A 13,804-nucleotide genomic window follows, 5' to 3' on the forward strand; every position below is an offset into this window, starting at 1 on the left:
TGTGTGGAATATTCCTAGAACACTGCTACTGTATATTCGGATTGAATTAAATTGCTTAATGCACTCCGTCCCTCCAGTGGAATGCTGTAATAGTTGTTGAAAAACCTGAACTACCATTATACTACACTACTACTGTACTGTATGACATCAAACAGGGTGTTTAGTAATACATAACAACTTGGTCACTGCCATTCTGGTAACAGCTTACGGGGGCCATGTCTTAACCCATTGATGCCTAAAGCACCTGCAAAAAACGCCTGCTAAAAGCCCAAGCCCTTGTTGGGAAAGTTGCCCTCTGCCTATAAAAATCTCAATATCTTAGCCTCTGATTCACATAAAAACATGAAATAAGTCGCATTGAAACCCTAAGACCCTCATCTTGCATTTAGCTGTAACATGCCCACATTTTTTTTTTAAAAACTAAAATCTCAAGAGCCTGAATGCAGCGCATATGTGTCTCCAGGGACCAAAGGTCAAACAACATATACGAGTCATCTGGCTAAAATGGATTAATGGGTTAAGAGTTTATATGACTTGTGCGCAATACTGCCAATATTCTGTTTAAAATTATATTCCCTGTATGTACATGCCCTCAATGATTTGCAGCTGATAGAGGCAGGCAAAGGCGAGGCGCTCCGCATCCGAGCCATCCTCAGATCGCTCATCCCTCTGGAAGACCTAGTGGGAGTCATCAGCATCCCCCTCCAGCTGCCCAGTCTGGACGCAGGTCAGAGAAAGCACACTGGCCAGTAGATTGTGCAGTGTTACCTCAACACTTCTAGAGTTGAATTTAACACCTATAGTGGAGGCCCTACTCTCCAAGTGTTGAATTAACACTGCATTTTACCTTATTTTTGCTATTCACTGTGTTTGGCAGTAGACTTCAGAAGAATGTAAGCAGTGCTATGATTAAGCCATCAGGAGGGAGGCTGACAATGACAACTTGGTTTTTCTTTTTTTCTTTCTTTCTTCCCCTCAGATGGCCATGTGATAGAGCCAGACATGTCCACTGTGTTCTGTCCTGACCAGAAGGCTGCCATGGTGCTGTTTCTGGACCGGGTCTACGGGATCCAGGACCAGAACTTCCTCATAAGACTGCTGGAGGTGGGCTTCCTGCCCGACCTTCTTGCTGCTGCCACCATGGACTCGGTGAGGCCATCCCATCAAATCATCTGTGTTGCTAGGCGATAGTGGGCTGTGATGGAGGGGGACTTTTTGAGAAGCAGGTCCATCCCGTCAATCATGTTTACATAGTGTATGTACACAGCTTAGTCAAGCTATTTGAAAATAACTCAGCAAAGCTCCGAATTGAAGTTTCAGAAAAAATGTTATGATAGTATATGAGTGATTCTATGATTCGATTGCGCTTTTAAGTCCATGGATTTTATTTGCCAATTCCACTAACTATTAACAGCTTCCAATGATGTTTTGGGCATTAGCACACATTTATCTTTCATATAATACAGAAAGTGAAGACATAACATAATTTTCCTCTGCAAGAATGAATATTAAATACTGTTTTTTGGACCTTTTCATGCCGTCCTCGTTTTCTAAATGTCAGATTCAGTCTTCTATTAGCATGTAGAAAACCTTGTTTTGTCCAAGATCATTGCAAATGTTGATTCACGGTAGTTATCACAATATGACAAAACTGTTAAAAAAAAGTCTATTGTGCTTTCCATTATGCATTAAATTGGCCATTTTGTGTGTCCCAGAAAACTGTGTTAACCGTGTCACACACTGAAATCCTCGCCATACATCAGTAAGGGTTTGGTCTTAAGTCCTCTGACCAACGCCATAAAATGTCATTACCTCTTTGGGTGGTGATGTGAAGGCTGTTTCGTGAGTCTTGAGTTCACCTCTCCCATAATTTAATTCATTATTTTTTATGGTCTTAGAGCGGGAAAATTGCCTGTCAACTGTATCAACATAATCACAAGAACCTGAATTAGAAATCAAAAGTTGAAAAGCACAGACAAAGCGTAAAGACATGAATTGATTAAGGTGTTTTGGTGGAAGTTCTGAGGTTTTCAGTTAGCACAACACCCTGAAAATGGCTGAAATGTCAAGCGTTGTCACCATATTGATGGACAAACAAACAAAATCATTTGTGTTTTAGGGAGATGGGTTTGTCTGCTCTGTTTTTTCTCCTTAAAAAGTGCTGACTTAGCTTCCGGTTTGGACATGTGAGAGATCAGACGTGTCACGAGAGTCTCCACAGAACTTGGATCGAATTACCTTTAAACTTCAATGTTTTAGCACGTATGGTTATTAGTGTCAATACTATTTTCTTTCATCATACTCGACCACGCAGTGAAATATGCCACAGAGCAACCGACAGAAAAGCAAAGAAGAAAAGAAGCAAACGATCAGCAGCAAGGTGGCTAAGATGGCGACCAGCGCTGCAAACAACGAACTAGCCGTGATGTTAATGGAAAAGCAGCGAGTTAATCTCCGATAGGACATGACCGCACTTATTCAGTCATCGCTGGTGCCTATCCAAGCTTCATTAACGGGCTTTCAAGAAACGGGGGATACCCTTGACCGGCGTGTAACATCTGTTGAAACAACATAGACTTTGAAGCTCTATGTAAAGCCGAAAAAGCTATTGAGGAGTTGCAAACCCTGATTGCTAAGTTGCTAGACCGCATTGAGGACTTGGAAAATCGTTCTAGAAGGGCAAATCTCCGAATCATCAACGTGCCAGAGGACAGCGAAAAGAATCAAGACATGTTGACATTTGTATCTGCGCTACTGAGTGAGACGATGGGTGAGCAGGTGTTTCCAGAACTGCCAGCTCTTGACCGTGCACACCGCGCGCTCCGCCAAAAACCTGAAGACGGCCTGCCCAGAGCCATCATTGTTGCATTTCACAGATACCAAGATCGGGAGAAAGCGCTGAACAGGGCCAAGCAGAAAACGATTGTGTACGAGGGGAACACGCTGAGATTCTACGCTGATCTTAGTTTTGCACTCTCCAAGAATCGTAAGGCTTTTAACGATATCAAGTCGGCTCTCTACAAGAAGGGAATAAAGTTTAATCTGAAGTACCCAGCACGCCTTGAAGTGAGACACCGCGGAAAATCGCTGACCTTAGAGATGGTGGCAGAAGTAGAACCATTCTGCGCACAACTGACAGAGACCGTAGGGGATGCTGTTGAAGAGGAGAACTAATCCTTCCCCCTCCCGTGGCGAGTTGGTAACGTTTATTTCTTTATTTGCATTCTAGTATGCTGTTGCTGCTACCTAAATGTTGCTTGGGTGGACATTAAACTGCGCTGTCCTGACTTTTGATGAGGGGATTGATATCCAAGGAAAAAGGACTGTTTTTGTTTTTTTCCCCCTCTCGTCTACACTGCGCGGCACCATACAGACTTAACCCTATGTTTTCTGCTTTAAAATGTCAGTTGAATGGACATTGAGCCGTGCCGCGTTGATTTTTGATGAGGGGATGGACATCCGAGAAAAACTGTGTTTTCTCCCCTCTCCTCTCAGTGTTTCCCACAGAAATTTTGGAAACTATGGGGGCAACAGGGATTTTTTTTTTCCGGGGGGGGGGGGGGGGGGGGGGGGGTCTTCTCACGCGGGCCTTTGGGGGGTGGGGGTGGGGGGGGTGGGTGGNTTGTATTCACACAGCGTGAATGCAAAACGGCAAAACAATGAGTACAGTATGACATTGGCGCATGAAGAAACTATAGGCCTGGGCCAACATTTCAGCTATTTATATTTTGAGAAATAAGGCTACCCATTTTACCCATGACATGTATAATAGTAGTACATTGTCATTGTCAAAAAATGCAGTACAGTGAATCATTTCTGTTTACAACACAGTTTCATTTGTCCCTCATGCAGGGGTGTATATAATGAAAACAATAATAAAACAAAATAGGAGCAGAGATAAGAATTTAAGGTCACTGTGTGTAACGCATAGACAAAAAGGGTCTAAGAGGGTAGGCTATGCCATTTCCCTCACACACATAGGCGTACACATTCTACATTTCAAAATTCCTTCCATTAAAAGGGCTGAACAACATATTACACATTTATGTCTATATTCACATTCATTACACATTCATTTCTATATGCAGCCCGATGTCTCCTCTGCTGTGTCAATGAAGGCCTGTCACCTAACTCATTACAACTGTAAAACAAAGCCTGGGGAGTGTTAGTAAACTCATCCCAACTGTCCCTTCTCTGAAGTTTTTTTTATATTGCTCCCAAACCCAGGAACGCAGGAACTCATTTTGACCAGGGGGTGCTGTGGTCGGCGGAGGCTCTGGGAGTCCTCTCCCAGAAAAAAAATGTGTTTTTTTAGATGCAATTTCCTGCATTCTAATCAATTTTAGGATGAAGAATGGCGAATCCCATCTGACTAACTTCTTCATGTTTTATGTAGCCTAACCAAGGATGACTAGATTTTACCTTTTTTTATTGTTTAACATTTCACTTCAAAATTATTAAGTTCTTCTTGCGGAAGGGAAACGCGCACCTAATGTGGAGGTGAGGGCGTGTTCAAGAGCAAATCGCGCTGCCGTGACAGTTTCTCTCTTCTCCATGGGCAGTCTACAATGTGTGAAATTAGTAGAAATACATGACTAGGCTATGCGATGCACTTGTGAGAGGTGACCGGGCTTTCAAACAATTTAGATTGTCTTGCAATTGCGACTGTGTAGCCTATCTCAAGATGCATACGATCAGGACAACTGCCCTGTCTCCCCGCCCGCGCACAAAAGCACGCACGACACACAGACAGGCATACTGCTTCCCGTATGTGATTACACTCTGACGGCCAAAGAGTTTGTGCTGTGATCGGCGAGAGAAGTAGGCTAAGCGCCAAAGCAGCTCGTGCCATTGCTGGCTATTGATACAGGGAGAGTGTGAAAGCCACCTTTAGTTTGCATTTGACGTAGGCCATAGGCTAAACGGTGGTCAAATCAGCAGCAAGAGGCAAAAGGAACAAATCGCCACCACTACAAAAGTCCAAAACATCTAACAATAGCACAGCCATTCCACACCGCGGCAATTCAATTTTGGCAACAGTTGATAGAGAAGCCACGCACAACATCGACTGTGCTACAGATTCACCCCATAGCAAACTCCGAAGCTAAGATAGACTTCACCAGCAATAGGCAAGACCTAGGCTACCAATGTGCTACTACGAATCCAATCTCCACCGCAAGGAACAAAAGTCACTTCTTACCTGACACGATGCACAATTTTGGTGACATTCCCTTCTCCCGTCGCACTTTAAAAACACCTAATTCCTTGCTTAGTTGGTCCGTGTTTGATCACCAAACGGATGAGACTCTTCACAACAAGTTAGCTCCTCCAATGGGTTTAAGACCGTGTATGTTGATGCATGCCCAAGCCAACATATCGCTGTTAATACCACATTTATTACTACCTTGACACCACAAGCTAAACAAAACAAACATCTCTCCCGCGTCACTGGCTGCACGTTCTACACCACTGTTCCGGTCTGGTTGGGGTCTAAAAGTTTATCACTCATTTCAAACCAAAATTGCATTCACATTTCAAACTACTTATAAGTATTAAAAAGTAGAAAATATTCATATTGCACACATCATATAATAATATCACATCATATGATGCAGCTGCGTCTGTTGTCCAGCACCCGGAGCACCCCACTTCCTGCGTCCCTGCCCAAACCCAAGTTAACAACTTGACTAGGCTTTTGATCCCTCTTTCAAGCACTTGTGGTTTTCTCTATAGGATGTATTTACTCCAGGAGGAAAATGCGAAGGAAATTGTAATTCAAATGGTTTTTAACAAAAACGGAAATCGTTTAAAAAAAGAAAAAAAAAAACTAGTTTCCTCAATGTATGGGAAACACTGCCTCTGGATTGCGCGGCACCACACAGACTTAACCCTATACTGTACTTACTGCTACCTAAATGCCAACTTGAGGGACATTGAACCGTGCTGCTTTGATTTTTGAAGGGGATGAATATACTTTTTTTCTGCTTCCCCCCTCTCCTTTATGGTGCAAGGCACCTTTATTAATGATATTTTTTTATTTATTTAATTTAATGTGTCTTTCTTTCCTTTCTTCCTTTTTCTTTTTTTTCTTAAAAGGAGCAGATGTATGATGGTAAATTCATGTGAGATGGCATTAATTATGCCTTAAGTTTTTATTTTTCTCTCTCTTTTGTGTAAAAAAACAACTACTACTGGACACTAAATAGACCAAATTCTGTTATTTATATTGGAGTTTCACTTTGCATTTAATCTGTGGGAGCTCTTGAGAGCAGTGTTAACATGTTAATGGTGGAAATTTGGAAGTGTTTACAACGGTGGATCCTGCGCGCTGCCAGAGAGGCAGACAAAGGAGTTTTTGGGGAGTTTCATATGGGGGATAATGACTGGACCTTTTTTCTATTTTTCTTTTTTATCTACTATACCAAATGTTTCAATGTGAACTGTATTTTTCACCCATTTATAGGGTCAAATGAAAAGGACAGTGTATATGCTATAACAGGGACTCATGATCATGTCTATTACTATTACTTTAGTTGTGTAGCCAGGCATGGCTGGCACTGTGAGGAATAATAGTTCTGGGGGGTTGGCTACCAGATTTGTATCTTGGAATGTGAAAGGTCTAAATTGTGGTGTTAAAAGGTCTAAAATATTCACTCACCTTCGAAGCTTGAAAACTGATATTGCATTCCTCCAAGAGACGCATCTGAAAAAGACTGACCAAGTTCGCTTAAAAAAGCAATGGGTAGGGCAAATTTTCCATTCAAGTTTTTACTCCAAAACGAGAGGAGCAGCTATAATAATCCATAAGAGAATTTAATTTACATCTTCTAATTATATATCTGATCCACAGGGTCGTTATGTAATAGTTTCTGGAAAACTCTTTGATAATCCAGTTGTGTTGGTGAATCTTTACGCTCCCAACTGGGATGATGAGAGTTTTGTACAAAAACTTATTGGTAAGTTACCTGATTTGACAAAGCATTTTTTGATTTTAGGAGCGGACCTGAACTGTGTTATGAACTCGACCTTGGACAGATCTAACCCCAAAGCTAACTCTCTATCTAAAATGGCGAGAGCATTTTTAGATTTCTTCCAACATATTGCATGTGTAGACCCCTGGTGCTGGCTGAATCCTAACAGTAAGACCTTTTCCTTTTTCTCTAACGTACACCATTCATATTCTAGAATTGATTACTTTTTTATTGATCAAAAACTTCTTAGTTCTGTGGTAAAAATAGAATACTCTGCAATAGTAGAATCTGACCACGCTCCGATTTGTCTAGATCTCTCCTTTCAGAATAATTACACAAGTCGTCTAAAGTGGCGCTTTAACACTGAATTGCTTTCAGACAAAAAATTCTGCAGCTTCATTTCAATAGCTATCAATAACTTTTTACTTAACAATGAATCAGAAAATATTTCTCCATCTTTATTATGGGAAACCTTTAAAGCAGTAATTAGGGGGGAAATAATAGCTTACTCAGCATCGAATAATAAAATTAGACAGATGAGAAAACAAGAACTGACCAAAGCAATATTGGAGTTGGACCATAAATATTCTACATCCCCAGATCCATTGCTTAACAAAGAAAGGATTTCTTTACAATCTGAGTATAATTTGTTGTCAACTTCAGAGACAGAACGACAATTACTGAAATCACGTGGGTGGCTCTATGAACATGGGGAAAAGGCGGGACGACTACTAGCCCACCAACTGAAGTCTAAATCAGCTTTACAGTTTATTTCTGAGATAGAAAATGACTTGGGACAACATACTACAGATCCTAGGGAAATAAATGATGCTTAAAAATATTATAAAATTATAAAAAATATTATTCTAATTTGTATAAGTCAGAGTCACTGAAGGACCCATCACTCTTTTGCAAGTTTTTTGATAATATAGATGTCCCAACTCTTTCTAGATGTCAGAAAGAGAACTTATATGAGGACTTGGAACTTGGGGAGATTCTGTCAGCAATTTCTGCTATGCAAAGTGGCAAGGCCCCTGGGCCTGATGGTTTCCCTATAGACTTTTATAAAAAAAAAAAAATCTCTGCTCAGTTGGCTCCCTTATTGTTAGGTATGTTCAATGAATCCCTGGTGCAGGGTAGACTGCCCGAATCTTTGAACGAAGCGACAATCACCCTTCTTTTAAAACCAGGTAGAGACGCTTCCAAATGTGGTTCATATCGTCCTGTGTCATTGTTAAACTCTGATTTTAAAATACTCTCAAAATTGTTAGCAATGCGACTGGATACATCATTGCCATGTTTGATTTCTGAAGATCAGACAGGATTTATTAGAGGTAGGTTTTTATTCTCAAATGTCAGACGTCTACTAAATGTCTTGTATAGCCCTTCATCAGAAAAAGTTCCAGAAGTAGTGGTATCATTAGACGCGGAAAAAGCGTTTGACCGCGTTGAAATGGATTATCTTTTCTTTGTTTTGGAACGGTTTGGTTTTGGGGTAACATTTAGGAAATGGATTAACGTTCTTTATTATGCTCCTAAGGCATCTGTAATCACAATTTCAGTTGCGTTCACAGAATTTTACTTTGTCTAGAGGCACAAGGCAAGGTTGCCCACTCAGTCCACTCTTATTTACATTAGCAATTGAACCTCTCTCTATTTTCCTTAAATCTATACACTCAATCCATGGTATACTTAGAGGGGGGTTGGAAAACAGACTGTCCCTATATGCAGATGACATGTTACTATACATATCTGATCCAGTAACAAGTATAGCTAAGATTGTTTCAGTGCTCCAGTCTTTTGGGCAAATTTCAGGCTATAAACTCAATCTATCCAAAAGCGAATGCTTTCCAGTAAATAAACCAGCCATGGCAATCCCAGATCAATCTTTACCATTTAAGATTTCAAAAAATGGTTTTAAGTACTTGGGCATTAATATCACACCGTCTTTTCAAGATCTTTTTCATAAGAACATTGCCCCACTTGTCTTGCAGCTGACCCTTGCTGACAGAGTGAACTGTATCAAAATGAATATTTTGCCTAGATTTTTATTTGTGTTTCAATGTCTCCCTATTTTCCTCTCCAAATCTTTTTTTCAGTCAGATAGACAAAATGGTGTCACAATGTATATGGAACAAGCAGAATCCTAGAATTTCTAAGGACTTTCTTCAAAGACAAAGACTAGAAGGTGGTTTAGCCCTGCTAGGGTTGTGCCGATAGACGATATCATCGTCCATCGGCGATGGACAGCTGGCATCACGATGGACGGCAAACATCGTGATGCCAAGGAATCTTGTACTTGTGTATTTTTGAAGCCGCTGCTATAGTAATCATTACGGTACTTGAGATCACATTACCGTAAAATCCGTAGTAGCAGCAGCGGTTTTCAAGACAAGTTGTGAACACAAGCCCCAAGCGGAGTGAATTATATAACTACGAAAAAAACACAATGGAATTAAAAAAAAAAACTTGTGAACTAAGCCCAACTATTGTTTGCTGCAGATGTATGTAAGTAGGCCTAAGTGATATCGTTCATTTATTTCTGTGACCTAGGCCTAAGTTGTTGACTACAAAGGGGACTCTTTACGCATTACCTAGCTGGCTCCTCCGGAGTAACATGACGATAAGCAACACGTTCGGCAATTGCGACAGTTTAACATTTCATGTTTAACGGTTCACCTCAAAATGTTTAATCGCTATTCGCGGTGGAGATGTCTTGTGAAGCAGCCACTCAAGAGTGTACACTTCTGATAAGCCCACTGTCAATAAGGTGAGCAAGCGGTTCCATGTCCGCCCACTCGTCTTCATGGCTTCACCGCCAGAACTACTTGTAGAACTATCCATTGATCAACTCCATTGATGAGGGAAAAAAAGTCTCGATATGACCTAAAACAAAACATTCCGTATTCTAGTGCAAGGAATTGACAAAGTCGGGGCTAAAATCCATTGCAAAGCCTCTCGAGAGGGCACGCAATCACGCATGGGTTCTCATCTCTTTCCCATTTAGTTTTCTGGTGAGCGAGAGGGGCTAAAGTTATAGCCTACTAGCTTGCGCAAAAACGCAGCGCATATGTCGTCTTAAAATAGTTACACATATAAATAACTCACAGATGTAACAAATTTATTGACAAGTCTCCCAAAAACGCCACGCAATGAACTGATGGTAAAGTAGCAAGCACTGGGCTTGCAGGTGACACGGGAGGAGAGACGAGGAGGCGAGGGGGAGGGGTCAGCGGGGGATCTCTGCATATCAGCGACCATCTCACAAAGCAGCTGAGCAAGAAGGAGGAGGTTTAAAAAAAATCCCCCAGAATGTAATAATAATATTAATATATTTCACTTACTCTTAAATTAAATAGAATTAAATAATAACTTAGCTGTAGATGAATAATAAAAATAAATACAAAATATATCAATATTTTTTTTTAATTATTACCCCCCCCCCCCAAGACGATGTCATCGTCCATCGCATCGTCTCACTGTAAACATCGTCAGCTGTCAATTACGGGGACATCGCCCAAGCCTAAGCCCTGCCCAGCCTCAGAAGTTACTATTGGTCAGCTAATATACATAAAATAACATATTGGATGCAATCCCCAGATACTAACTAGTGTGAGCTGGAAAGCAGATCATGTGTATCAATCTCTTTACCAGCACTGGTCTCCTCTAATATACCTGTTAAAATGAAGCATTATACATCTAATCCTGTGGTCATCTCTACGTTAAAAATATGGAATCAATTTAGAAGGCATATTGACATCAAACACACTCTTCTATCACAGAACCCAATTTGTAACAACCATAACTTCCTGCCAGCGAAATTGGATCAGATGTTTACAGTATGGCATAGGAAAGGTCTACGAACCTTCGGTGACTTCTATGAAAATGAAACATTTTCAACCTTCAATGACTTGTGTTCAAAATATGAACTTCCACAGACTGATTTATTCAGTTTTTTCCAAGTTCGCAACTACAAACCCCAACTCCGGTGAAGTTGGGACGTTTGGTAAACTGAGAATAAAATCAAAATACTATCATTTTCAAAACATTCAATACATTCCTTAGATGGGGAATAGTGAAAAGACAACATATCAAGTGTTAAAACCGAGGAAAAATATTGTTTTAGGGGACATATGTACTCATTTCTAATTTGATAACTGCAACACGTCTCAAATAAGTTGGGACGGGGATCCGTGAAATGTTATAAACATCCAAATAAGAAAAAACAACAAGGAAGAACATTTCAAAATGAATTGTACTGATGAACAATTTGAGTCATCATGGAGAGGCTGAGTCACTCAGAATTAAAGATGCAGAGGGAACAGTTACCATAGTTATTACATAAAGTTTTGAATTCCATTGATTTACCGTGATTGAGTGTATACAAGACATATTTTTGTCATTAAAATCATTGTATAGGTTCATGACATCATTAAATATATATTGGCTGTCGTCTCACTCTAGCACTCCGAGAATTACAGCTAGTGAAAACTTGACCATATTAAGGACGCTTCATGTGTGCAAATGATAGAGGGGTTTAACATTCCCCTATCCACCCGAGCTCACTTGAAATAGACCCAGACGACATGGGAAACTGTCCTTTGCATACAGAAGTCAGCAGAAGTTGCAGAAGTCAATTCTTTTTGAAAATAATAGAGTCTTGAACATCCTATGCTACAGTGAAAATTGACCATTCAAGTTGTGTTAGTGCTAACTTCAAAAGTCAGCCTCCATGATGACATGGGGGTGCAGTAGTATATTGGTTAAGCTGTTCTAACTCACCTGTGGAATTGATTACAGTACTGAATGAAATAAATGGGTTTTAAACAGCATGACAAGCCACTCGTGCATTATATTTTGAAGGGAGATCTTCGATTACTGCCACATAGTAAGGACAAATTGCATTCTCTACTATATTTTAACAGTTTAACTCCAACATAAGGACCAGCAGGACATAAAATGGCTGGCTTTTGGTCAAGACCTGTCACACTGTAAGCACTACAGAAAGGAAAACATTGACAAACATGACAAGGAATACACATACCATTTAAGCTGTTGAAATCATGTCCAAGATAGGAATCAACACTGTTTTTATATAAAATTATCTCATCGGTTAATGCTATTAACCGTTAAGCGTTGTTCTTTGTTTTGTTTTTAGTCTTCCTCGACATTTGCTGCCTTTTATTGTCCCCATCCCAACTCTTTTGAGACGCGTTGGATTTGCATATTCATGAATATCCCCCAAAACAATAATTTTGGTCAGTTTTGATGGCTGATGTGTTTTCTGTGTACCGTTCGCCAACTAATGTATGAACCAGACTTTTTGAAAATGGCGGTATTTTGTTATTATTCACAATTAAGCTTGCGTCCCAACTTCTATGGAGTTGGGGTTTGTATGCTAAGACAATGTGCCCACAATTCCCTGTACTTCCTGAGAAATCACTGTTAGACTCTCTGTTGGAAGTCCCCTTTGGGATGAGAGGATGTACAGCACGGTTATACTCCATCATTATGTCAGCAAACAAAGGCAAGATGGAAATCATTAAAAGTCGCTGGGAAAAAGAGATTGGAATGGTTATTTCAGAAGACGTGTGGGAAGAGTCCTTAAAAAGAGTTAATGGCACCACATCCTGTGCAAGACTGGGATTAATCCAATTTAAGGTAGTGCATTGTCTCCACTGGAGCAGAACCAAGATTTCCTCTTTCTACCCACATATGGACAGTAGATGTGTTAGATGCAGGGCTCTAAATTAACTTTTTCCATCACCAGCCAATTTGGCTAGTGGACATTTTTTCTTACCAGCCAAATAGAAGTTCAACTAGCCATTTTTTTTATCTCACCAAAATAAACTATGCGTTAGGCTAGTTATTTATTTGAAATTATGGTCATTTTGTTCAACTATTTCCACAACACAGATACACTATAGGCCTACATACCATATGCCTACATAATAAGCATATTATTTTTTTTTTTCATTATTTTTTTTAACTTCTGCTTTATTTTTTACTTTCATTAGCCTACTTAGGCCTAATCAATTTAATTCGTTTTCATTCCATTCCTCTGAAAACAGTGAATCACATCACAAGCCACTCACATAACAGACCTTTAACATACAGTAGCCTAACCAAACACACAGCCAAACACTACAAAACCTCACATACGCAGACCCTAAGGAAGGAAGGAGAAGAGATGAGAGGAAAAGGAGAGGAGAGAGGAGGAGCTCTTCTCTACCATGCGCAACAAAATGACAAGAAGCCTATGTTTAACTAAAAGTAAATAATATCACGGGAATCTTCGTTTCCTTTGTTACTTCTATAGCGTCGTCGTTGGTTTTTTTGTTTGTTTGTTTGTTTTTTTTCTTTCCGATGGCGTGGGCTTTCCAACTTAGTTGCGCCAGGACTCGGAACAGGACAACTGACAGCTCTACGCTCACACGACTCTGACAGTCAGCTCTCCACCTCTGCCCTTGTCGCAATTTCGTTCCACAACCACTCCTTTTTTAGAAGTAGCTCTGGGAATAATCTGCGTAAGTCCTGTTATTGAAACGGTCAGGCCCTCGCGTTCAAAAAGGCAGCCTGTTACAGCAAGGTTCGTGCTAGTAGCCTAATAGGCCTAATAGCAGTCACGTTAAAAAGGTTGTAGCGAAAGCGACAAGAGCATAGGAGGAGAGCTGCCTGACAGAATAGTGTGAGCGTAGCTGACAGAAGGCTGGTCGTCTGAAATGTTTTCAGTCCTGGCGCGCACAGCATGGAGTTGCCGCTGTCAGCACCGGACCTGTCGCTTCTATGGGATCTGTCGCTTTTGTCATCTGATTGGCCAAAATGAATGATCC

General features: G+C 40.5%; 1 protein-coding gene across 1 annotated transcript in view; it reads left to right on the forward strand.

Moving 5' to 3' along the window:
- The window catches only part of ryr2b (ryanodine receptor 2b (cardiac)), a 119,120-nt gene that overhangs the window by 51,880 nt on the left and 53,436 nt on the right, over positions 1-13,804 (forward strand). Inside the window, exons 46-47 of the mRNA XM_063191251.1 lie at positions 607-727; positions 980-1,149. Coding sequence (XP_063047321.1) covers positions 607-727; positions 980-1,149 — 291 coding nt within the window. The remainder of the gene's footprint in view (positions 1-606; positions 728-979; positions 1,150-13,804) is intronic.

The sequence above is a fragment of the Engraulis encrasicolus genome, chromosome 24, assembly GCF_034702125.1.
Source record: "Engraulis encrasicolus isolate BLACKSEA-1 chromosome 24, IST_EnEncr_1.0, whole genome shotgun sequence".
In the NCBI taxonomy this organism is placed as follows: domain Eukaryota; kingdom Metazoa; phylum Chordata; class Actinopteri; order Clupeiformes; family Engraulidae; genus Engraulis; species Engraulis encrasicolus.